The sequence below is a fragment of the Orbilia oligospora genome, assembly GCF_000225545.1.
Source record: "Orbilia oligospora ATCC 24927 unplaced genomic scaffold scaffold00140, whole genome shotgun sequence".
Classification (NCBI taxonomy): Eukaryota; Fungi; Ascomycota; class Orbiliomycetes; order Orbiliales; family Orbiliaceae; genus Orbilia; species Orbilia oligospora.
Genome location: NW_011645697.1, coordinates 217,995 through 239,664, shown reverse-complemented (window position 1 = coordinate 239,664; position 21,670 = coordinate 217,995). Strand labels below are relative to the sequence as shown.

Genomic DNA, 21,670 nt, shown 5'->3' with positions numbered 1-21,670 from the left:
TACAAAAGACGACATCAGTATTGTACAATTCGGCCCAGTTGCCGGATATTAATATTCCTTGGTTCACGGCATATCCTTACCGGTTAGTTCCCTCCCCTGCATCCAATTATATTACATTGGCATGGCGGCCCCTCCGCAAAGTGGTCTCCACAGTACTTCTCCGCGCATACTCGATCGGTGTACAGATAGGAGGGGGTTTTATGTAAAGAAATATCAGTTGTCCGACGGAATAAAGGGAATACCTGTAGCACTAATAATTAGCATCGTCGTAATGTGGAGTTTATACGAGTCTAGACATGTGTATGCTTTATATTCACGGCATCTTCCACGATGCATCTTCGTGGCTTGGCCAGCCCTACAGCTTCCGCTCTGCGACAACTTCCCCATCGAACGATACTTCCACGTATGTATGTACATACGAGATCTCGAGACACTCACCCAGTGAATATACTAACTGGCAAAGAGAATTTCGGCGATACTTCCCCTACAAGCATGTAGCTCGCTTGTAATCTAATATAACGTTTCAAGCTAGGTTGGGTCAACGTTGCACCGTAAGGGTGTACCGACAAGGTTGTTCTCTCTTTTTCAGGCAGTCACCGGTTCAGCCTTACTTCTAGCTTGTGGTGTCGAGATTGTAAGTAGCTGACGAATATCTGACTGGAACCCTGTCACCTTCATTTTCATGCCGATTCAAACGTGATTTGAGACTAACATTGCCCTCCTTTAGTGGCACCTGCTCTCGCTCAAAACCCACGGCATATCGGTCGGCCCATGTTCAGCGTAACTAGTGCCGGGAACCGGGAACTGAAGCTGGACACGGGGAAGATGTCACAAACAAACACTCCAAAAACTCCAACGGCCAACGCAAATTAAGCTTCACACTGCACTGAATTAAGACCGGCCTCGAGACTAATTAAGACTCTTCTACAATAATGGACTATTGATTTAAAACCATAAAGTCCGAATTCTACACTTTATGCTCGAAAGACACCTTGAAACTTATTACGTTACCATCAATGATATCGATATCAATAACTTGAGGCTAGTATGAATTTTTCTAAGACCTAGTCTAGTTTTCGGACCGACTAAGTCCTTATATTATATGAATCAACATTTGAATATCAGTGCCGGATCGATTCCACCAACTTATATACATCCCATAGTATGCGATATAATGCAACTTTCGATTCCCTTTGTGGAACTTATATTACCTCCTCATATAGGCCCACCGATAGCCTGTTTAGCCAAAAATTCAGCGGCAAAAGAAGTGTGTTCCGTATTAGACGAACTTGAATCCCAATATTGCAATAGTTTCTTTCAGTATGCCAAAAATTAGTACGATTGAATCAGCAGTTTAGACTAGCCAATAGAGACGGACGTACCTTGAGTCTTATAGGAAACCCACTTATTGTGGTCTTGTACGGCTTCCCGAAGTCCACATCAATACGAATTAAGTCAGTGGGCGACTGGTGGCTGAACTCGACTGGTAGGCTCATTGGTGGTGACCCCGGTTCACAAAGGATTTTTTCGATGCTAACGGGCCTCTCCTTGACCCTGAATTCTGAAGTTTGTGCCAAGAGTTCTGTAAACCCTTTCTCACCAGGATCAATCCGACAGCATATATAACCCTTGATAAAATATGTCTCTTCACGCCGATAGATAGATTTTACCTGTAGGTAAAACAAACTTGCTCTAAGCCTATCAGCTAGTTGCTCGAGCAGGCTAGCTTCTAGTGTGAGCCCAGAGAAGGGTGGGAATACTAATTCCCTGTCTGGAATTAAGCTATGAAATTCATCGTATTCCCTGGCTCTGGATTCCATCGCGTCAATCTCGTTGACGGCATCCAATGCTGGCTCTTGCCTGTTCTTTGGAAGTCGGATATTCAAGCGACATGATCGCTGTCGAATACGCGCAGGAATATATTTGTTATATTGGAGCCACGCATCTTCCCCGTTCATAGTGCTCATCATTGTTGAAAAAAAGCCAGAGAGCCACCCTGGGACAATGAACCTTGATTCTGGCTCGTCTTGAGGAGCGTCCGCCTGCCCGGAGCCAAGGAGAGGACTAAATCATGACGAGCCTTCTCGCCCCAAAGCCCCTTAGACTCGGTGACTGCCATCTGAAGGGGGTTGTTTTGTTTGAGGCCTCCGTCTCGACATTCGGACCCCTGGTGCACCATCGGTGCCCACTGTGGTTGTAACCGCGACTCGGCAGGGATCCTTCATCCCAAAGACTTGCGTAGCTGGTGGGTCAGAGAAAGCTTCCTGTAATGCCTTTTCTAAGGCTTCCTCCACGTAAATCGAATCTCTACACCACCGTGCAACCCATCCTACAACCCATGTTTTAGTTAGGAACTTATGATCGAACCCGTCGCGGCAAATAGACCGAAACTTAGATGTACACTCTTTGGCAGTAAGTTTCTGAATGCCAATTCCCATTGCAACGAGACCTCCTAAACCTGTCATTTTAGTCACCTTTCCCCCTGGCTAACTATTCTTTACTTTGAAAAGGGCTTACCCGTGCTGGTCCCAATAATAAGGTCGAAGAAGGTCCCGATAGGTAGGCCAAGTCCAATAAGATCTTCTAGTCTTTCCAATATTACTAGTTCGACAATTCCTCGAACCCCGCCTCCATCCAGCGATAAAACTCTAATTCCTGACAATTCCGGGCGAATTTGAACACTGAATGGCCATTCTGGATGCCCAGACTCACCACATACGATGCAGTCGTTGTGCACATATGTTCCTTTACCGATTCCCGGGGCTGTCGGGTCATTGTCTCTCAAACAATTTTCGCAAATAACATGTTGACAAGGCAAACGGTACTCTGGCTTACCGACTAAGCAGCCGTAACATACGCTCGTAGAGGCAAATTTGTCATTTCTTTTCTTCGCCTGGTCATCTACACCCTGCTTGTTGTTTGGGCTTGGATAACCTCCCAATTTTCTGAGATTCTCGATATTAGCTCTGTGATGCTTTGCAACAAGAACTCGCCATTCTTGTCGGTTAGAATGAACTTTGGCCTTGATGGTTGTCATAATAGATACTACGGTGTCCTCCGCCTTCCCTAAATCGCCACTGACAAAGACGCCCTCTTTAAGGAAAGCACCGGAGCTTCGCTGGTGGCCTTTGATGTGCCCGGCCTTTGTGTTTACGCATCGGTCTCCGGTCACCGGGTCAACATAAGAGCATTGGACACCTTCGGATAGAAAGCGGTCAATAGCTATTTTACAGACACTTTGTATGTCTTTATCGAAGACACCAGTAGGTTGCAAGATTACATCTGCAGGAGGCGCTAAGTGTTAAATAGAGTATCTTGAAAATATTCATCTCACGGGAACAGCCTTATTACTCACTCTTTCCTTTTGCGAATATGGCGCTTTTTAGGATCGCTGACCCCAATACGGCTGCAACCGCATCAAACTTCTCCTCGGTCAACCCCTTAAGGCAAAGGCCCAAATATTCGGCAAAATAAAGCTCTACTGAGTCCGGAATAGCTGCCTTCTGGCGGCAGTAACCAAAATCGAACGGTTCATTGCTTCCCTGTCGAAGGTGGTCGAATGCGTAATCAATGATGAGGGGCATTTGATTCGTGTCGAAACGAGTCCACGATTCTGCGCGCTGTTTTTGAACTCGTGCCGTATCACTTTTAATTCGCTGTAAGAGACGCTCCGTCTAATTGTAGATTTCTGCGCTTGTGCCAAGTCGTCCCAATCCCATCAATGGAACATAATGTAAATAAACACTGGAGAAACTTCGAGCAAACAGATCACTCATCGTTTTGACGCCGTGCTGTGAGATTTTATAAATTGTTAGTAACTATTCTTTGGGAAATTTTGAACTTTTTCTTTTTTTGAGGCCAAATTGAACAGAAGAGATATTAAAGAATAATAACATACCTGGCGAGCAAGTTCGCGAAGCATATTGTTTTCCCTGATTTCTTCATCAACTGCTTGGAAGAAATCTGCTGTGGCGGCGTTGTAGTTACCGGAAATCCAGTTTTCATTCTCTATTTTTGGCGCATTAAGAATGATAATTAAGGCCGGAAGGGAACATTGGTTGATAGTATTTTGAGCACCAACTTTACTCCATTCCATCAACCTAACTGCCAGATCCGCCCAAGATTTGTGGTCACTGGTCACATAACATATAACGTCACTGAAAATGTAGAGAAGGCGAGGATACAGTGCCTTCACTGCATCTCGACGGTCCATAGTTATCCTAATCTCATATTTTCGTGTCCCTGCAGCTGTCACCCAGTCGTTCTGATGTTTTGCAGCAACCGGCTCCGTTCCCATAAGCCCTTCACAATCGGCAAAGAATATTGGCGTTTCCGTTCCAAATGAGGATGGTTCGGGATATAAGTTTACTTCTCCGGTTGTTGATATCATAGCTGAACTTCCGGAAGTTTGGCCAGGGATAGGAGCTTCGAAAAGATCGGACTCTTGGGGTTCTCGAGCGTGGTATAGAAGAGTCCTTACTATATCAACACTGTCAGTTCAGGCTTTTCATATTCTCGAGGAGTGCATGAAATGTGCGAACAACTTACTAAGTAAGGATTTCCCGGCCCCGGTGAGGCCTACAAACGAGGTAATGCTAGGGAATTGCGTCTTGGGGCTATTTTTATTGTGATGGAGCGAATAATCCATTAAATCTCTATATCTCGGAGTTTCGACAATAGTAGACACTCGATGGTTGCCCTGATCGAGTATACGAAGACCGAACCATTTTGCACGCTGATCTTCCCGAAACTCACTCGCTTGATACTCGATGTCGGCTATCCCCGTCTTCCCAGAAAACCTCCCCACGACTCTAGTCCAGAAATTCTCCGTCTTAGACGTACCGCCGCGGCGATGATCGGGCCTGCGTTTGAGGTGCTTTTGACTGAAGCATCCTTCGCAGAATTGCTCTTTACAAGAGCAATAAACAACGCCTGGTCTTTCTTCGCATAGAGCGCATTCTAACGAATCGTTCATGTTCATGGCTTAAGAAGCTCTGGAGGAAGCAGAAACGCTGGAGAAATCGCAGTTTGTATAGAAAGGACAAGGCAATATTAATAGAGCTGAAAGTAATTATGGTCGAGAAATTGAGGGCCGCTAATCTAATGAGGAAGAGTGATACTTGAAGGAAAGTGTTAAGAGGGTTAATTGTGCGAGAAGTTGAGAGTCTTAGATATAGAATCGAAATTTAAGACTCTACATGACCTTTTAAATATAGCTAGAAGGCACTTGTATCCAACTAGAATCTGGGAACGAGACTAGCTAGAAACCAGCTCTTCTGATGCTTCTTCAAGGAGGCTGGGGCATCAGCTCGAGAGTGGCGGGGTAGCTTAAGAGGTATCAAAGCTAGATCTGCATATGCATGCAGAAAGATCTGATGGCCTCCTCACCATCAGTCTTACAGACCAACCTTGTGAACCAACGGGTCCCGCTGCGGGGCCGGCGGCAAGCCCATCTCGAGGCTTAGTGGACCGAATATTGTATGGCAATGTTGAAATTGCATAAGCTACATATAAGATGCACGAGGCTACGCTCGTAACTTTTCAGATCTGCAGAGTGCGCTTCAGGCCGCATATTCGTTAATGGGAGTCTACGATTGGATAAAAAAGAGACAAGGACCAAAGCCAAATGCAATGCAACTAGAATAATATTTAGCAAACTAGCACCTAGTGGGATGTGAACTCCAAGTTGCCGAATATAACAGGCTTCCTCGCCAATGCAATCTCGAAATGGGGTTGATCAACAGTCTTGTGTAGCCTTGAATCCTGTGTTGTTGATATTGGCGTTGTTGGCATGTAGGAAAAGCTCTTGGACCATAAGAATCAAGAAGTAAGGTGCTAGCTCTGGGGAAATTTCTAGGCATAAACTATAGTAGATACAGTGTCTTGTGCCACGGATTTCCCCTCCTACACTTACTCGCGCTCTGTAGTATAGGATACATTACATCACACTACTCACACCATCTCGCAAGCTGCTTTAGCAGGAATGATACATGAGGATCTTAAAAGAGTAAGTTTGTTTGTGAAAGACAATACTTAAATAGGTAACAATAAAATTCCGAAAATGCCTATTTGGGAGACTTGGCCAAAAGTCCCTACTACACAGTAGGGCAGCAGTCAGCGGCCCAGCCAATCCACAGAAATCCCATCACAGAAACCCAGCCTTGGGCATCTACCTTGGGCATCTACATCTACATGCGTTCTCTCTCAGTCCCTTCTGCTAAAGCAGTCGGGCATTGTCTGCAAGCTCAGCTTCGATCGATATCAGTAGCTCGTGCTTCGAATCGATCCTACGAAAGAACAAATGATCGTGGTCATGATCATGGCCCTATACCATGACTAACTGGTTTTATATTAATTTATAAAACTTCAGGAAGAAGTCTTCGAGAAGAGTAATGTTTTCCGGTGCTACATTGATAGCTTGCTAGTGTGTCCTTGCAGGCCCTGCTCGACCTTTCGGACCTGCCTACTGACCGCCCTTGGCCATGGCCGGCCATGACCCCACCCTCGGGCTCGCCTAGCTGCTCCATCGGCTGTGATTGGTCCGAACTCGAGACTCTTCAATTTCTCACCGGACGAAGATCCGTGATACATGTACATGCATGCGAAATAATCTACGTCTACCTGGAACACTCATTGGTTCCACTGCATCGACGGTCGAAACAGGCCACTTAGGTACCAAATCCTCCTATTACACACGGTACATGTGAGGTTTATGGGATGTGGATATCAATGTGGGATATGAGTATGGGATATATTACGAGCATACGTCGTCAAAAGCTTCCTGCAGAACACTAGCGACATGTGCCCACAAGGCCCAGGTCTGGGCGCTAGCTTGTCCTAGACATGGCTCCGTCAGCCCTACCCAGGCTGATATTTCTCCCGCATATTATTCTGGTGAACTTCCCTTGCGTGTGTGAAGACAGACCATCTTTTTTTTTTTTTTTGATCCTCTCCTTTGCATCTGACGGCCCTCACATCCCCTCTCAAAGTTCTTTTCAAGTCCAAAACTCGTTTATAACATACTGGGGTCCTTTCTCCTTCCCATTTCGCCACTTGCAGTTCCGAGTCCACCAGCCGTTGAAAATTACTCTGCCGATTCAAGAAAAAAAAGCGGATATCGAAGACTTCGACACTTACTTACATATAGCGGTCTGAGGTAAATCTCCCCTCCCGGGAGCCAAAGACGAAGCCAAGGTCTTGATTGGACCGAATTGCTGCTGCTGCTTGCGACAACAGCAATCGAGACACTTACCTCTACAATACAGCTTACCCGCATTCCCCTGCAACTTTAATAAGACGGGCCTCAAACTCCACCCAAATTAACTCGAACGACACCCTTTTTCTCGAGAACAAAACGGAGGAACTAACTGCTTCACCCTTTTATACGATACAATCAAGTATTGGAATATTGAAAATATCGGCGGCCTCTTCGATTCCGACCGTTTTGTCATCTATTCTGCGGCTTCTCCAAATATTACACGCAACACGGCTGCGCCACCACCCTCGTCGTCCCGCCCTGACTCGGACCCAGATCAGCTATCATTGATGACAGCTTCGATTACAGCATCGCACCAGCTTTAATATTTTATAATATTACAAATGCCCTGAACGTATATTTTTCAGACAGCTTCCCCGAAAAGCTTCACACGACAAAGTCCAGCGCGGGTCTTCGTGCCCACTAGAAGCCAGGAATACCAGCCTTCCTGTGCATCGAAGGGCCTAAAATAAAATAAAAAAAACCACAAAATGGATACCACCAGCATAATCCTCATCTCCGTCTTCTCCACCCTCGTCTTCGTTCTTGCCCTCGTCGTCCTATACTTCGTCCTACACCGCAAGGTCACCATAATTCCCCAAACCTCACAATGGGGTTCCGCATATACAATCCGAGAACGTCGCCCCTTTATGGACCTTTTCCGTCGAAAGGACAAAAAGGGTCGGGCACCCATTCCCCGCCGCGGCTCGGACGCTTGGGATGCAAATATCTCCGAAGAAGAATTGGGAATCTTACGGCCAGCGCGTTCAAACCATTCTCGGGCGCCTTCAGACCCTTTCCAAGACCCTTACGATCCTCATATTCCCAGTAATATCCAAAACCGCAGTACATCCTACAGTTCCACTATTTCTCACGATCCTTCCCATCGACCAGCATTACCCCAAGACTTCTCAGACGACGAAGAATCAAGTCTACCACACTATTCCGCCCCACCCCCCACGCATGCCTACAGACCGGGAACTTCAACCCCTTCGACGTCAGTAGCGGATACCTCACAACCACGGTTCACACCAACCTCCTCACCGCCCCGGCATTCCCCGCCACCAAGTATAATCCACCACATCGACTCCTTCCGTCTCGAAACCCTCGAAACCACAATAACAGATATAAGGCTCACACTAGACTCAGCAAACACAATATTAACACAAGTTTCTGACTTATCATCATTACCAGAAGAAGACGATACACCACCTTTACTTACACCTGCCGATCTAGCAAAAATCAACGAATTAAGCTCATTAACCACCTTCCACACCGAATTATTACAACAACAACAGCAAACAGGTGGCAGGGGAATAGACGCCTATACAACCAAATTACCTAAATTCAAAACTTTGGTAGCACAGGGAATGTCGATCATTATGGCTGCCGAGGGCCGAAGAACAAAAGCATTGGGTCATTCGGGTCATACACTTACCAGTAATAGCGGCAATACATTCGCCAGCTTTTTTTCAAACGCTCCAAACCCCAGCAGTAGTTCAACCTCCGCTACTTCTGCACGTCCCCAGGAAGTCAAGAAAACACAACTCCTAAGCCGTTACGCCGACCTCAAGAAAACTGAGTCCTTTGCCAAAAACTCGTTAAGACAAATAATCGAACGTCGAGAAGCTCGCCGCGGGTCTCCCGGTAGTGAAAATCGAGAAATGGAGTTAGAGGTCAGAATGTTAGGACTGAGAGCATTCAGGGAAAGAGTCGTGGTGGGCAGAAAGTTGGGCGTGGAAGATGATGACGACGAAGGAGAAGAGATCTGGGGACTTGATGGTGTTGATGGAGAAGTTGGAGGCGAGAGGGTGGTTGTTAGTCCTATACCTCCTAGCGGGAGGACCGGGAGGACTCTCGTGAGGGAGGAGGATGAAGAGGAAGGAGAGGTGCCAGTGCCTCCGCCGCCGGCCTATGATGAACGGCTGGAGAGAGAGAGGGAGGCATTGTTGGACAGTAAGGAGTTAAATTAATATAATCCCTTCTGCTCGACAAACAGTATATGTAGGACTTTCCCCTGAAGTCTATGTATGAATATTTTCATTTGTCTGCTTTTCCCTTTGTCGTAATGTAATTAACGGCCGAAGTCATTTTGATAGCTCTGGGAGTTCTTGTTACGGGATTTCAACTTTGTGCATATTAATTACCTCTTTTTGTTTTATATAAGTCATTGCGAGCTGGTATCTTTTGTTTACTATATTTTTCTTTTGTTTAGGTTCTTTTCCTTTTGCTTTTGACCTTTAAAAATCAAGTGGAATTTGTTTCCTCTTTTATGATAGTCTAGTTCGGTGTATACTTAGCTATCTCATACCAAATGCCTCACTAGGTCAAATATCGACTGACTTGAATCTGTCTTCGTTCCCAGACACCAAATGCATAAATCATCCCATTAGAACTAATGATAGGTAGATGATTTTGCCGGGTCAATTTTTAAAGAACTTGGGTTCCTTCATAAATTTACCCTATCCCCTACCAGACTTTTTTCTAACTAGGGCGTACCGCTCGAATGAGCTAGATCGATACAAGTGCGTAGCCATCTAGCTTTGTCTTGTACCCAATTTGCCCTTGGACTCGAAGTTCAATGTTATATTGTGATTCTCGCAATCTTAACTAGTTCAAAATATTATACGTAGCTATCCAGGGGCCAATCTTAAACGCTAACCCTCCAAAGCCTACTGGTTGGCTATAGGAGGATTCTGAATTATATAAATATATCTGCCAAATTAAAGACATTTACAAGGAATTATATACAAGGAAAGCATCAAACCATTTTCATGCCCAATCATACATCTTTCATCATATCCAAAAGGACCATAAGCAAGAGGACCATAAGCAATCCGACCCATCACATGACCACAATCCTATCACTTATAGAGGAAATCAAAATATAAACCTCCTAAGCCTTCGGATCAAACTGTCCAACCTTCTCCACCTCCTCCGTACTAGGTGCCTGAGGAGGACTCTCATCTCCCTTTAGACCAGAATTTGTCCTTGAAGCAGCGGCAACAGCTCTATGGCCATCATCGACTCCAGCACCATACCTCAACGCCATTTCCTCGACTTCTTCGGTAGAAAGTAAGGGAAGTTCTTTGGCGGCTTTGACGTATGAAATATTCTCGCAGTAACCCTTTGCGAAGATAATATCTATTTCTTCGAGTGATCGCTTGCGAGTTTCTGGGTACCAGAAGTAGCTATTCGAGAGAAAAAAATGTTAGTAAATCACAACACAGGGTTATCCAAAATCCAACATCCACCGGTGCTCCTCAAAGAATCAAGGAAGAGGAGGAGAAGGAGAAGATATATAGATACTCACATAACCGGCAGGAAACAAGCATTAACACCCGCAAAGAAAGCATAAGCCCCCCATCCAATCCTATCAACCATAATCGGTGTCACCAGCACAATCAAAAAGTTAAAAGCCCAATTAGTACAAGTCGACACCGCATTCGCCTTCGCTCTTGTCCTCAGCGGGTTAATCTCCGCCGGATACAACCAAGGTAATGGTAACCAACTAGCTCCGAATGCAGCTATATAAACAAATAACCCTGCCGCAGCTCCCTTAGCCGCATATGGCGTACCGGGGATTAATCCTGCAAACGTAATTATCATACCAACCATCTGTCCAACTGTACCCCACAGGAACAATTTCCTACGACCGACACGTTCGATGATGAACCATGATGATGTAGCAAAGATGGAGTAAACGATCATATTTACACCACCCATCACCAACGAAGTGTGGCGAGATTGTCCAATTGAAGATTGAAACAAAATGGGGAAATAGTAGATTACGGCGTTACAACCGCCGACTTGTTGCATTAGTTGGGATGAAGCGCCGAGGATCATACGGCGGAAGTGTTGGGTTTTTCCGTTGGTGATTAGTTCGGAGAATGGGGTTACGTGGGATTTTCCGTCTTTTGAGGTGGTGGAGGAGGCGGCGATGGATTCGAGGATGATGCGCTTGTGGAGTTGGGTTTCGTGGGCGTCGATTGTGTGACCGTAAATTGCGGCGATTACGGCTGTGCCTTCTTCATCGCGGCCGCAGGATAGTAACCTGTTTTTGAAATCAATATCTATAAAATTCATCGGATTGTTTTGAAGGGAATAGACTTACCAACGAGGGGAATCGGGTAGTCCGGCCATTCCAAAGAAGATGATTAAACCAAATACGATTTGAAATGCAATTGGGAACCTCCAGCTAAAACTACTTTCGTATTGAGTTACACCGTAGTTTAGCCAGTAAGATAGCAAAGTACCGAACGCTATCGTTCCACCTTGGATACAAATTAATAGACCGCGGTTTTTCGTATTTGCGCACTCTATATTTCACAATCTCTATTAGTTGCTGTCCTACGCCGCTTTCATATTCAAATTTAGAGGGCAATATCTTACCGGCCTGATAAGTAGGAATACTACTAGTATTCATCCCATTCCCCACCCCCGTCACAATCCTCCCTAGCACAAACTGCACCAAACTCCCAAAACTAGTAACCTGGATCACAGTCCCCAAAATCATAATCAAAGCACCTCCCATAATCCCCTTCTTTCGGCCGATAATATCACCAAAGAATAATATAAATATAGCACCGATCAAACATCCGATTTCGTATAATGCTGTAACTAGGCCTTGCATTGTACTGTTATCACGGGTTGAGGGGAAGGTGGAGTTGAAATTTGGGTGTGTGATTAGACCCGACATTACGCCTTGGTCGTAGCCGAAGAGGAGGAAACCGATTGTGCATATTGTTGAGATGGTGAGGGAGAGGGGGCGGCCGTAGAGGCCGAGGTAGCGGCGTTCGCCAGCCATTTTTGAGGCTTATTTATGAAAACGTCTTTGTTAGTTTGGGAAACCAATTATTGAATCTTAAATTATCATTATATTGCAGATATTAGATATATTAGTATCGGGAACCAGTCGAGTCGATAATATTCTCGACAGATTTGAAGAAAAGAGAGAAAATAATGACAACTAGAGCCCGTTAAAGAAATGAATCGGGCGCAAGGGTTTAATATAAAAGCTTCACAAAACAACTCTTCCTAGCCGCCTGAAGCCTTACTACGGGTCCTTACCTTCCCTACCCTTGAAGAAAACCAAGAAGAAGGAAGTCATCGTTACACCGCTGATATCACATGTCTCAAAAGAGATTTTTCGATATTCATCCAACTTCCTCTACAATAGTTTCCCCAGAAAATCTCAAGAAAAATCCTGTATTAGTTTACCTAAAGTAAGACTAATTAGAAGCTGGGGAAGTTCTTAAGCTTCTTTTACATTCCTGCTGTTAACGGTATAGCTCCACCCTATACAAAAACCCGCAATTGCTTTTTTACCGAAAAGTAATATCAAATGTTTAACGATTCCCCTCGGTTCTTGCAAAAAACAACCGTAAGGCAGGAGATTATTCTTGTTTTTTTTCTCCGAGCCGCATGGGTCATAGGAGGAGGCATTACGGTCGCTAACTAACTAGGTTTTAGGTTGTCAACGAATCCTGGTTTTTTTTTCGTTAGGGAAGATCGTGGAAGATTGGGAATGTTGATACACCTTCCCAAAGGAATTGGAGATTTGCATGGGTGTGGTGTGGCATGTGTAAAGTACCTAGGTGGTGGAAACTTTCCGATGAGATGTTGAATTTTGAAGTTGAGAGTTGCGGATCAGGGCGTCATAGCGAAATTGCGGAATGTATTAGCTGAGCTTGAGTAATTGAGGAGGCGGATTATCTATGTGATGCATGAAGAAGATGACATCAAGGATGGGAGGTTTACGGTGTTTGTGCAACTCGAGGGAACAAGAAAATACAACTCGTCCAGAAAGGGAAATAATAGAAAAGGAAAAATACTGTATCAGGAAATGGCTAGAAATATCTAGACTTCCTATTTTGAAAGATTACCTCTTTTGGATAGTTGGACGTGTATTTTACAACGTTGAAAACACAGTATCTAAATCCGCGACCGATAAAAGTACAGCTCGTTAAGCAAAATCTGCAATGTAGGCATAATAGCTGTGGCATAACTCAGGGCATTGTGCGGACCGCGTCTGCAATACGAGACCAAACTCAGTACTAAAACCTAGATCTAAGTTGATTATTGAACAGACTGGTTGATTATATACTATATACCTATAAAAGGTGGTGTGTAATCAGGAACAGTTCAGGACCGCTAACAGTTATATCGACTATATCTAACCATCCAACTCAGCTTGCCGAAGAGTTTTAATATAAGACTACCTTCCAACATCAATATTTGTGTCGTACCCAGACCTGGAAGCATCAATATTGCTTTCACTGATTTCCAAGCCTCCACCGTCAGTTTACAGAACATTCTCCATGCATGTCACTTTCCATGTCACTTTTCGTGTCGCTATCCTCACTTTCTATGTCCAACTGCATCGCTGTTCGGAGCAGGTTGGCCGTTGACTTGTGCCTACGTTGTATAGCTTGTGACAGTGCTGTACTTTCATCCCTCGATTTAGCTTTGGGGTCCGCATTTCTATCTAGTAGTAGCCCAACAATGGAATCGAATCCTCTTGATCCCGCCAAAGCCAGTATTGTACTTCCATCACTTGAGACGGAATTTGGATTGGCGCCTCCGTCTAGCAAGAGCTTAACCACTGATTCAGCTCTAGTTGTTACCGCTAATTCGAGTGCTGTAGTTCCATCTCTTGATACAAAATTTGGGTCAGCACCTCTGTCTAACAACAGTTTAATCACCGGCTCGGCTACGTGTAAAATTGACACAGCCGATACTAGTGCTGTTCTCCCATCCTTCAAGACATAATCTGGGTCGGCGCCCCGGTCTAATAATAGCCTAACGAATGTCTCGGCGCCCTTTAACCTCGACACTGCCGACACTAGTGCCGTTTCTCCGCAATCACAGACATAATTTGGGTCGGCACCTCTGTCTAATAACAGATTGACCGTTGGCTCGGTTCCCTGCGACGCCGCTAACGCTAGTACTGTTCCGCTGCTGGAAACGGAATTTGGATCGGCGCTGCTGTCTAGCAGCAACTTAACTATATTGTGTTGATTCTCGAAATCCTGACCTGCGGCAATCGACAGTGCGGTAGCTTCGCGAGTAGATATGGTACTCCAGACCGATACGGCGCTATAGTCAGCGCCACTTCCTAGCAACATCTCAACTATCTTCTCGTGTCCGTTATGCGCAGCCCAAAATAACGCTGTCCATCCTTGAAATTTGCTCCTAGACTCCAGGTCGATTGTATCACTATCCAGCAGCATTTCGACGATCTTCGTATAGCCTTTCTCTGCAGCATACGATAGCGGAGTCCGTTTTTCAGGCCCGCTAACTTTGTTGCGGTTGACCCTACTATCCCCAAGAAGTAGTTGAACCATTTCGCCGTGCCCATTCTTTACGGCAGAAGCCAGCGGCGTTTTATCATCGAATTCCGGGTCACCAGAGTTTGGATCAAATCCTGTCTCCAGTAGAAGTTTCATGATAGCAACGTTTCCTTTTTTCGCGGCGTATGTTAAGGGCGTCCCGCTTTTTAGATCGTATGAATTACCAGAAGGTTTATGGATGTCGAGTAGGAGCCTCACAACTGCCTCGTAGCCTCCCTTAACAGCGTATGACAGTGGTGTCAACCCATAGTTATCTTCCAGGTTTGCTTCGGCTCCCGCCTTGAGCAGACGCCCTACGATATGTTCGTAACCTCTCTCAGCGGCATATGACAGGGATGTCCGCCAAATAGAGGATTTTGATTCTGAGAATAGGCCCGTATATGGCCAGCCTTGATCCGACCTTATTTCGAAATTTGTTCCAAGTCCAGCATTAAGGAGTTTTTCCACAATGCCCTCGTGCCCCCGCCGACAGGCACAGTAAAATAATACTTGCTTTATGCCGTCCCCTAAATTGGTATCGACCAACCTCTCAAGTATTTGTCTCACTTCTGGCCCCCCATAATCCAGGTCGAAAACCTTCAACTCACGGTCGAGTTTGACATACTGCTCAAGTATAAAGTATTCCTCATCTTCCCAAAAGTTTCCAGTCGTAGGACCCCCCTCATTATCAGAGAATTCTTTACTAACGATAGTTGTGGCCCTCTGCTCATCGACATAATACAGCGATCCCCGTCCACTACCTACCTCTAAACTGGTTTCTACCTTGTCCATTTCAAGCAACAACTTTAGGATGATTTTATTCTCACGAGTACTAGCGTAAGAGATCGGTGTCCGACCACCGTGAACCACCTCAGGATTCTGGCCTAGTATGTGTAGTATATGGGGCTTACTTCGTGAGTATGGGTCAGCATTTCTAGAGAGCAAACACTTTACTACGGCTTCATAGCCTTTCTCCGAAGCAAACGATAGTGGCGTCCTTCCTGCGAGGTGAGAATAAGTAGCTCTAGAGTCAGGGTTTACTCTCCCTGTCGCTAGCAGCAACTCTACCACGCGCTGATGTCCATTATTTGCGGCATATGACAGCGGAGTTTGACCAGTGCTGAAAGCCACGGAATCTGAATCTACTTCCTCTCTATCTAGCAGAAATTTGACAACGTCAATGTGCCCATTCTCTGCAGCATATGATAGTGGAGTTCGATCTGTGATAGAAGGAATTGGGCTATACAAGTCTTCCGAGCCATATGGCAATGGGGTTCGTACTCGACTTGCACCAGAAGCCATGTACATAGAATCCGGGTCCACTCTCCCTGTGTCTAGCAGCAACTGAACCACAGCTAAATGCCCACCCGCCGCCGCATAAGACAGTGGAGTTCGACCCGCGCGGGGGAGCACGGGGTCGGGTTCGACTCTTCCCGTTTCTAGCAGTAACTTCACCACATCTGCGTATCCACCCTCCGCAGCGTATGACAATGGGGTTCGACCTCTGTCGTCGCCTTCCCCGACCTCCCGAAGCGGAATTCTGAAAGGGCCCTGACGTCGACCCCCATTCCCTCTAACCACTACGTCAGGTTCAATGCCAGGCTGTGTAAGCAAAACCCTTACGATTTTGCAACAACCTCTTTTCGCTGCCCAACAGAGCGGTGTGAGCCCTTTGTTATCTTTTGACTCAGTGTTGCTGCCCATTTTAAGTAATAGTTCAACAATGACCTGACTTCCGACCTCGGCTGCTATAGATAGAGGTGACCGGCCGAACTTATCTTTGAAGTCTATTTTGGCCCACGTGCCCTTTGCCATCAGAATTCTGACGAGGGTTTCATCACCATTTACCACAGCTCGTCTGAGTAGGCACTCGACAGGACCACCATCTGGATCATAAATTTTAAGATCTAGAGGGCTAAAGTCATCGTATTCAGAACAGGGCATGTCGTAATAAAACAGCTTCTGACGTCGAGTTGTAGAATCAAATTCAGCTAAAAACATTTTAGCTATGGAGGGGCTCAAGGACTCCGGCTTTTGGCAAATGCCAGACCCACAAAACTTTTCCCCCAAACGTGCTAGAGCTCGCCGAGGTCCAAAGGGTATGTAAATGCAGTCCAAGTTAGTGCAAGTTTCAAGTAGAAGTCGAGCAGCTGCATTATTCTCATTACCTATCGCCCAAGCCAACGGTGTGCCACCACATATATCCCTCATATCACCATCCGCTCCGTTGTCTATCAGAAATGATATGGCTCTCAGGTAGCTTCTCCGGGCCGCGATATGGAGAGCCGTAACCCCAAATATATCCGTAGCATTAACATTAGCTCCGTTTCTAATCAGCAGCTCTATCGTCGACAAGTGCCCACCAGCAGCAGCCCAGAAAAGTGGTGTTCGACCATCGATATCCGGAAAATCAACCTCTGCGCCGCTTTTGACAAGCAGCTCCCCTGTCGCCGTTTGCCCGTTCCCTGCGGCCCATGACAATAGTGTTCGTTGAAGTCCGTCAGCCAAATTCAGGTTACGCGCTCTCAATATCATCTCACTTGTCACATTTTCTAGTCCAAAAAATACTGCTAAAAGTAGTCCTTTCAAGGCTTTAAGGGACGCCCCAGGTTCGTAGAATGCAGTGTACTCCATATGCCTAGCCCAATCCGTGGCTGCGGGCATCATTGCTGGAGCCGATAACTGGACTTTAGCTTCGTCCTCGAGAAATTCGATCACTCTTGAGTCCAATCCTGAAGACTTCTGCATATGATACCCCCAGTTTCGGGCGGTATAGTCGTAAAGAGGATTGCGCTTGCGAAGTGTACCTATTTCTCGACACCAGCCACCCCCAAATGATCTGTATGAGAGATAGTCAATGCAGATCCTCGCGATGTAGGTCTCCGCGTCCGGGAACCCGTGGCTTTTCGACTGCTTAAAGTACTCCTGAGTTGTGTAATGGACTAGCCTAACAATATCCCTCTCCTTGTCGACTACAACAAGCCCGGCGCAAACAGATACCACGTCTTCGATGTTGGGTATGTTTTCATAGTCCATCTCATCTTTACCAACTTCTATCCCTAATGCGTGCCGAAGCTCCAAAACTGTCAACGGCCTTCGAGAGTAGACGATCCACTGCAGCGCGTTTTTAGCAAGCCGGGAAAATTCAGTCTTTTTTTCAATTCTCTCCATCGTTTTGTCGTATGCTTCTTCGAGTAATTTAAGCTTGCCGGCCTTGGCAGATACTTGTTGGCGCTCTCGTATTTCTTCGAGAGCGATCCTGACATCTTTGATGGTCACCTTCCCCTCAAAGGTTCTAACATAGAGCTGCGCTAATAAGAACCTAGGCGAGTGTCAGTTATATGATCATGTCTTATCGATGCTAGAGCTAGAGTTCAAATATGTAGGTATTGAGCCACATACATGCCATCCGCAAAGTCAGTTATGACTCTCTTGATATCCTCTCTGAGGTTTTGATTACTCAGGATAACCGATGAGAACTCAAGCTCCATTTGTGAGCCATCGAAGCAGCCGCCGAGATAGTTCTCAATATCGTCATTGCTGGCTCGGATTTCTAGAGACGGGAAAGTTTCAAACTTTTTTATAATCTCAGGGATAAATCTTGATGTCATGACGAGGTTTGTACCATATTTGGTTTGGAGGCTAAACATCTCTTCTAATAGCCTCGCCCAGCTCATGCCTCCGCATTCATCAAGCGCATCAATGGCAATAAATACTCTCGCGTAAAGAGCCACCACCGATTGAAGGGTGTCGGATAGTTCTGCTAACGATGGTTCGCTCCTTTCCTTTTCATGAGTTTTGCGGAGCTTCTTTATAACTTCGGGTAAAGCTCCCCAGTTTTGTGAAAGTTGCTTTATGATACTTGATAGTAGCTGGTCAACCCTTTGCTCTTTTGTACCCGCCCGACTAAAGCTGCAATAGATATAAGCGATCCCTACATCAGATTTCTCGCGAAAGCGACTGTAAAGATCACCGATTATAGTTGAGGTTAAAACCGTCTTTCCCGCTCCAGGAATCCCCGGGCAGAATAATGTTTGCTTCTCAGTTGCCAGCCAGTATCGGTACTCGGCTGAACTCAGAAGCCATTGACCAGTTCCTGCTCGCTTATTTCGACAAATATCGTTTTGTTGAAGTGAATAATCATTGGGGGTTAGCCAATTGAGGATCTTCTGGTCCTCTTGACAGAGTTGAGCGGAACGAATGCCGTTGACACACTTTGAAATTTCTTCAAGTTGACGCCCAATTTCTATAACAGAGATTCAACATATTAACAAACAATGATTCAAATTATTTATAGAGGCGGGAACTCCCAATCACCTACTTCCGAGTGTGGGCATGGCTTCAACCTCCAACACCGGTACCACAGATAAAAGTTCTTTCGCAAATGCCGCGGCAACAGCAGCCGCATGCTCTTGCCAGACATCATTTTTCGAAGAGTCCGCATAGTCGCAGATACCCCGAATAACAAGGCATGGGAAATCATTCATCAATCCCGCAGCTTCCATCTCGACACACAATAGTTTACCGCCAAATTGCTCATTGAGCATGTCCCGGTGTTCTGCAGACTTGATAAGTGAGTTTCCGGATGCGATGAGGCCGTAATGGACGCGCATTTCCCGGACTTTCAATTGACTGTGGTCCCCGTGAACACCTTTCGCAGTTGCACCTTCCTCCAGAGCACCAACGACGCCCCGCCCCGATAGCCAATAGAACAAATTTACTACCACCTTGTGTAACAATAAGAATATAACAAGCCATATACTATTGCCGCTCGACTCGGGTTTCTTGTCATTGAGCGGTAGAAGCAATGGATCTACATGGGAATCAGACTTGATATATTTGGAAACCAGTCTCGGCCACTTTTGTGTCAAATCATACAAATATTCCGGAATTTTAGTTCCATTCATCTCATGAGAACTTTCTAGTTTTCCCAATGCTGCTCGTAGAGCAGAGGGGGGATTGTTTAGGGAACCAATTCTTTTGAAACCTCCACCTTCTTCCACCTTCCCAAAATCCCATTGAATCACTCCGGGATACTCGCCAGTCGGGGTGCTTACCACAACATCGCCGAGTCTAACGTCGTTAACTGGATTACCACCTCCAATGCCGACCATAAGGCCAAACTTGATGGATGGAAAAGTTCGAACCATTGCTGTAGCGACACGAGCAGCGGCATTGGTACCGTATGTTCCCTTCGGCAAACATGCTATAACAACTTTGTGTTTATTCACCACTCCTAGAGTGTATATATTGTCATCTTCTGGCGGCTTGGGTAGATCTGAATTTATTTCGTCCAACATGGCGGTAGCAGCGGTCTGCTCTTTTGGTAGTGCGCAAACCCATCCCACTGTGTAGTCGCTGTGTCTAAGCTCTACAAATTTTGATGGATTTTCCCCGGCTTTTCCTCCGGCAGTATCCCTTTTGTCATTTGTTTCTCCCTCCTTTTCTAACATCTCCCTAAATTAAGTGGGGGGGGGTTAAGGCTGGAAAGGCTGGAAAGATAAGGCTGATAACTTGATAGGTTTGTTTGGCGGGGTTGAGTATCGGGCTTCAGCTACCCTACCCAATAATATAGCGATAATATGAGATATTAAGCTTGTTAATTCTAAGAGAATAGATATAAGACAATTGGGTCCTCTGGAAAGGAATAGCGAAATTCGTAAGCCATGTAAAAGTGAGAAAAGAAAATACAAAAGAAGGAAGAGGGGTCGATGTACGAATAATGTTAACATGTTTATTTAGTCAACTAGGCAAGAAGGTTTCGACTATTCTTGCCTCAAGCATAGTACCGTCCCAAAATTGAAAAAAAAAAGATACCGATTGGTACCAAGACGCCAAGTTCTGCTTCTGAGATAAAGTGGATATCCTGCGCAGGATATAGTGAAAAAGCCTGCATAAGTTATGGTGAGATCCTGCATAATCCACACAGAATCCTGCATGACTGGTCTCATGTGATTGGCGAGACAAACGCTCCACACTATTGCAGCTGTTATAAATTTATACAGGTCAGATTTTACCAGATTTCGATTTCAAATGCTTCCCGGTCAATTTATCGATATATCGTATATTTGGTTAGATGCCTACGGGTTCGTAGTGCATATGCACCTGTGTACACATAGAAGCAACGACCCCTCATAAATTAATAAATACATTCGAAATTTAGAAAAGAAATCTCGCAACGCGCTTGGTAATCAAAATACCCTTCTGGGCCCCTCAAAAGTGATAACGTAAGCTCGCATATTTTATAGACAGTTTAACATGAGGGAAGGGTTACCTGGAATTTGCTACGCTGTTTAATTGCACAAAAATGTTACAGAACAAGTGAGTAATATTGTTGAAGCAAAGCTATCAGGATAATCAGCAAATATACAACATGTTCCTGCACATATGCGTGCCTTATTTGTATACATTTAACTTTTATCTTCTTAGACCGCCATCACGCTAGGATTCGAACGTATCTACGATAAATGATACATATCAATGATATATCATGAGGCTATTAATGCTTACAATTCTAAGGCCTATGTGTTGCAACGTTGTAGGTTTTCCCTCGCAAGAAAGCTAGCGCAGTTCAAATTAGAGCTCGAGGACCCAAAAGAAAGTGTGATTAAACACGCCCCCCTGCTCCAAAAAGTTAAAAGTACTCCGGTGGGGCCCGCTAGTGACAGTTCGGAAATAAACTGCAGTGAGTTCAGGGTTGTGGCACAGAATACAACACCAGGGGTTGACTTGGAGGGCCGGACCGTGTCCTCGGGTCTAATAACGGAACATATTACTGACTGGGTAATCTAGGCTCGGTGGGGCCGGTGTGACGGCCTATGATCTGGGCTGGCCTAGGCGCTGTGTATCTGGAGTGATCCCTATTCTAGAATTGTTGAAGTATCTGTGAAGCGTTGATCACAATGGTCTAGAATTCTATTGTATAATTTTTGAAGAATAATAGGTTTGAGTCAAGAAATTAAGGGCACTCTTGAGACCTCCGTAGTTTGAGCGATGACTGCGTACTCCAATTACAAGTATTGCATTAATACTATTATACTATCTAGTATGTTCTGAACTTTGATATGACCGAAGCGCCTTAAAC

The 21,670-nt window shown here is 45.4% G+C and overlaps 6 protein-coding genes across 6 annotated transcripts; 1 reads left to right on the top strand and 5 right to left on the bottom strand.

Moving 5' to 3' along the window:
- Nucleotides 1-1,346: 1,346 nt before the first annotated feature.
- Nucleotides 1,347-1,970, bottom strand: AOL_s00140g78 (uncharacterized protein; the record flags this gene model as incomplete). Its single annotated transcript, XM_011127319.1, has 1 exon — nucleotides 1,347-1,970. The coding sequence occupies one exon, from the start codon at nucleotides 1,968-1,970 to the stop codon at nucleotides 1,347-1,349; it is 624 nt and encodes a 207-aa protein (XP_011125621.1).
- A 129-nt stretch (nucleotides 1,971-2,099) lies between these two features.
- Nucleotides 2,100-3,584, bottom strand: AOL_s00140g77 (uncharacterized protein; the record flags this gene model as incomplete). Its single annotated transcript, XM_011127318.1, has 3 exons — nucleotides 2,100-2,452; nucleotides 2,518-3,294; nucleotides 3,356-3,584. 3 exons carry the CDS (start codon nucleotides 3,582-3,584, stop codon nucleotides 2,100-2,102), a joined length of 1,359 nt encoding a protein of 452 aa, XP_011125620.1.
- A 90-nt stretch (nucleotides 3,585-3,674) lies between these two features.
- Nucleotides 3,675-4,981, bottom strand: AOL_s00140g76 (uncharacterized protein; the record flags this gene model as incomplete). Its single annotated transcript, XM_011127317.1, has 3 exons — nucleotides 3,675-3,791; nucleotides 3,899-4,479; nucleotides 4,549-4,981. 3 exons carry the CDS (start codon nucleotides 4,979-4,981, stop codon nucleotides 3,675-3,677), a joined length of 1,131 nt encoding a protein of 376 aa, XP_011125619.1.
- A 2,765-nt stretch (nucleotides 4,982-7,746) lies between these two features.
- On the top strand, nucleotides 7,747-9,228 carry AOL_s00140g75 (uncharacterized protein; the record flags this gene model as incomplete). Its single annotated transcript, XM_011127316.1, has 1 exon — nucleotides 7,747-9,228. The coding sequence occupies one exon, from the start codon at nucleotides 7,747-7,749 to the stop codon at nucleotides 9,226-9,228; it is 1,482 nt and encodes a 493-aa protein (XP_011125618.1).
- Nucleotides 9,229-10,151: 923 nt separating this feature from the next.
- On the bottom strand, nucleotides 10,152-12,062 carry AOL_s00140g74 (uncharacterized protein; the record flags this gene model as incomplete). The annotated part of the gene is made up of 4 exons (XM_011127315.1): nucleotides 10,152-10,446; nucleotides 10,569-11,309; nucleotides 11,370-11,574; nucleotides 11,648-12,062. The coding sequence occupies 4 exons, from the start codon at nucleotides 12,060-12,062 to the stop codon at nucleotides 10,152-10,154; spliced, it is 1,656 nt and encodes a 551-aa protein (XP_011125617.1).
- Nucleotides 12,063-13,554: 1,492 nt separating this feature from the next.
- AOL_s00140g73 (uncharacterized protein) lies at nucleotides 13,555-20,039 on the bottom strand (the record flags this gene model as incomplete). Its single annotated transcript, XM_011127314.1, has 3 exons — nucleotides 13,555-17,908; nucleotides 17,989-18,832; nucleotides 18,908-20,039. 3 exons carry the CDS (start codon nucleotides 20,037-20,039, stop codon nucleotides 13,555-13,557), a joined length of 6,330 nt encoding a protein of 2,109 aa, XP_011125616.1.
- Between the last annotated feature and the right edge of the window lie 1,631 nt (nucleotides 20,040-21,670).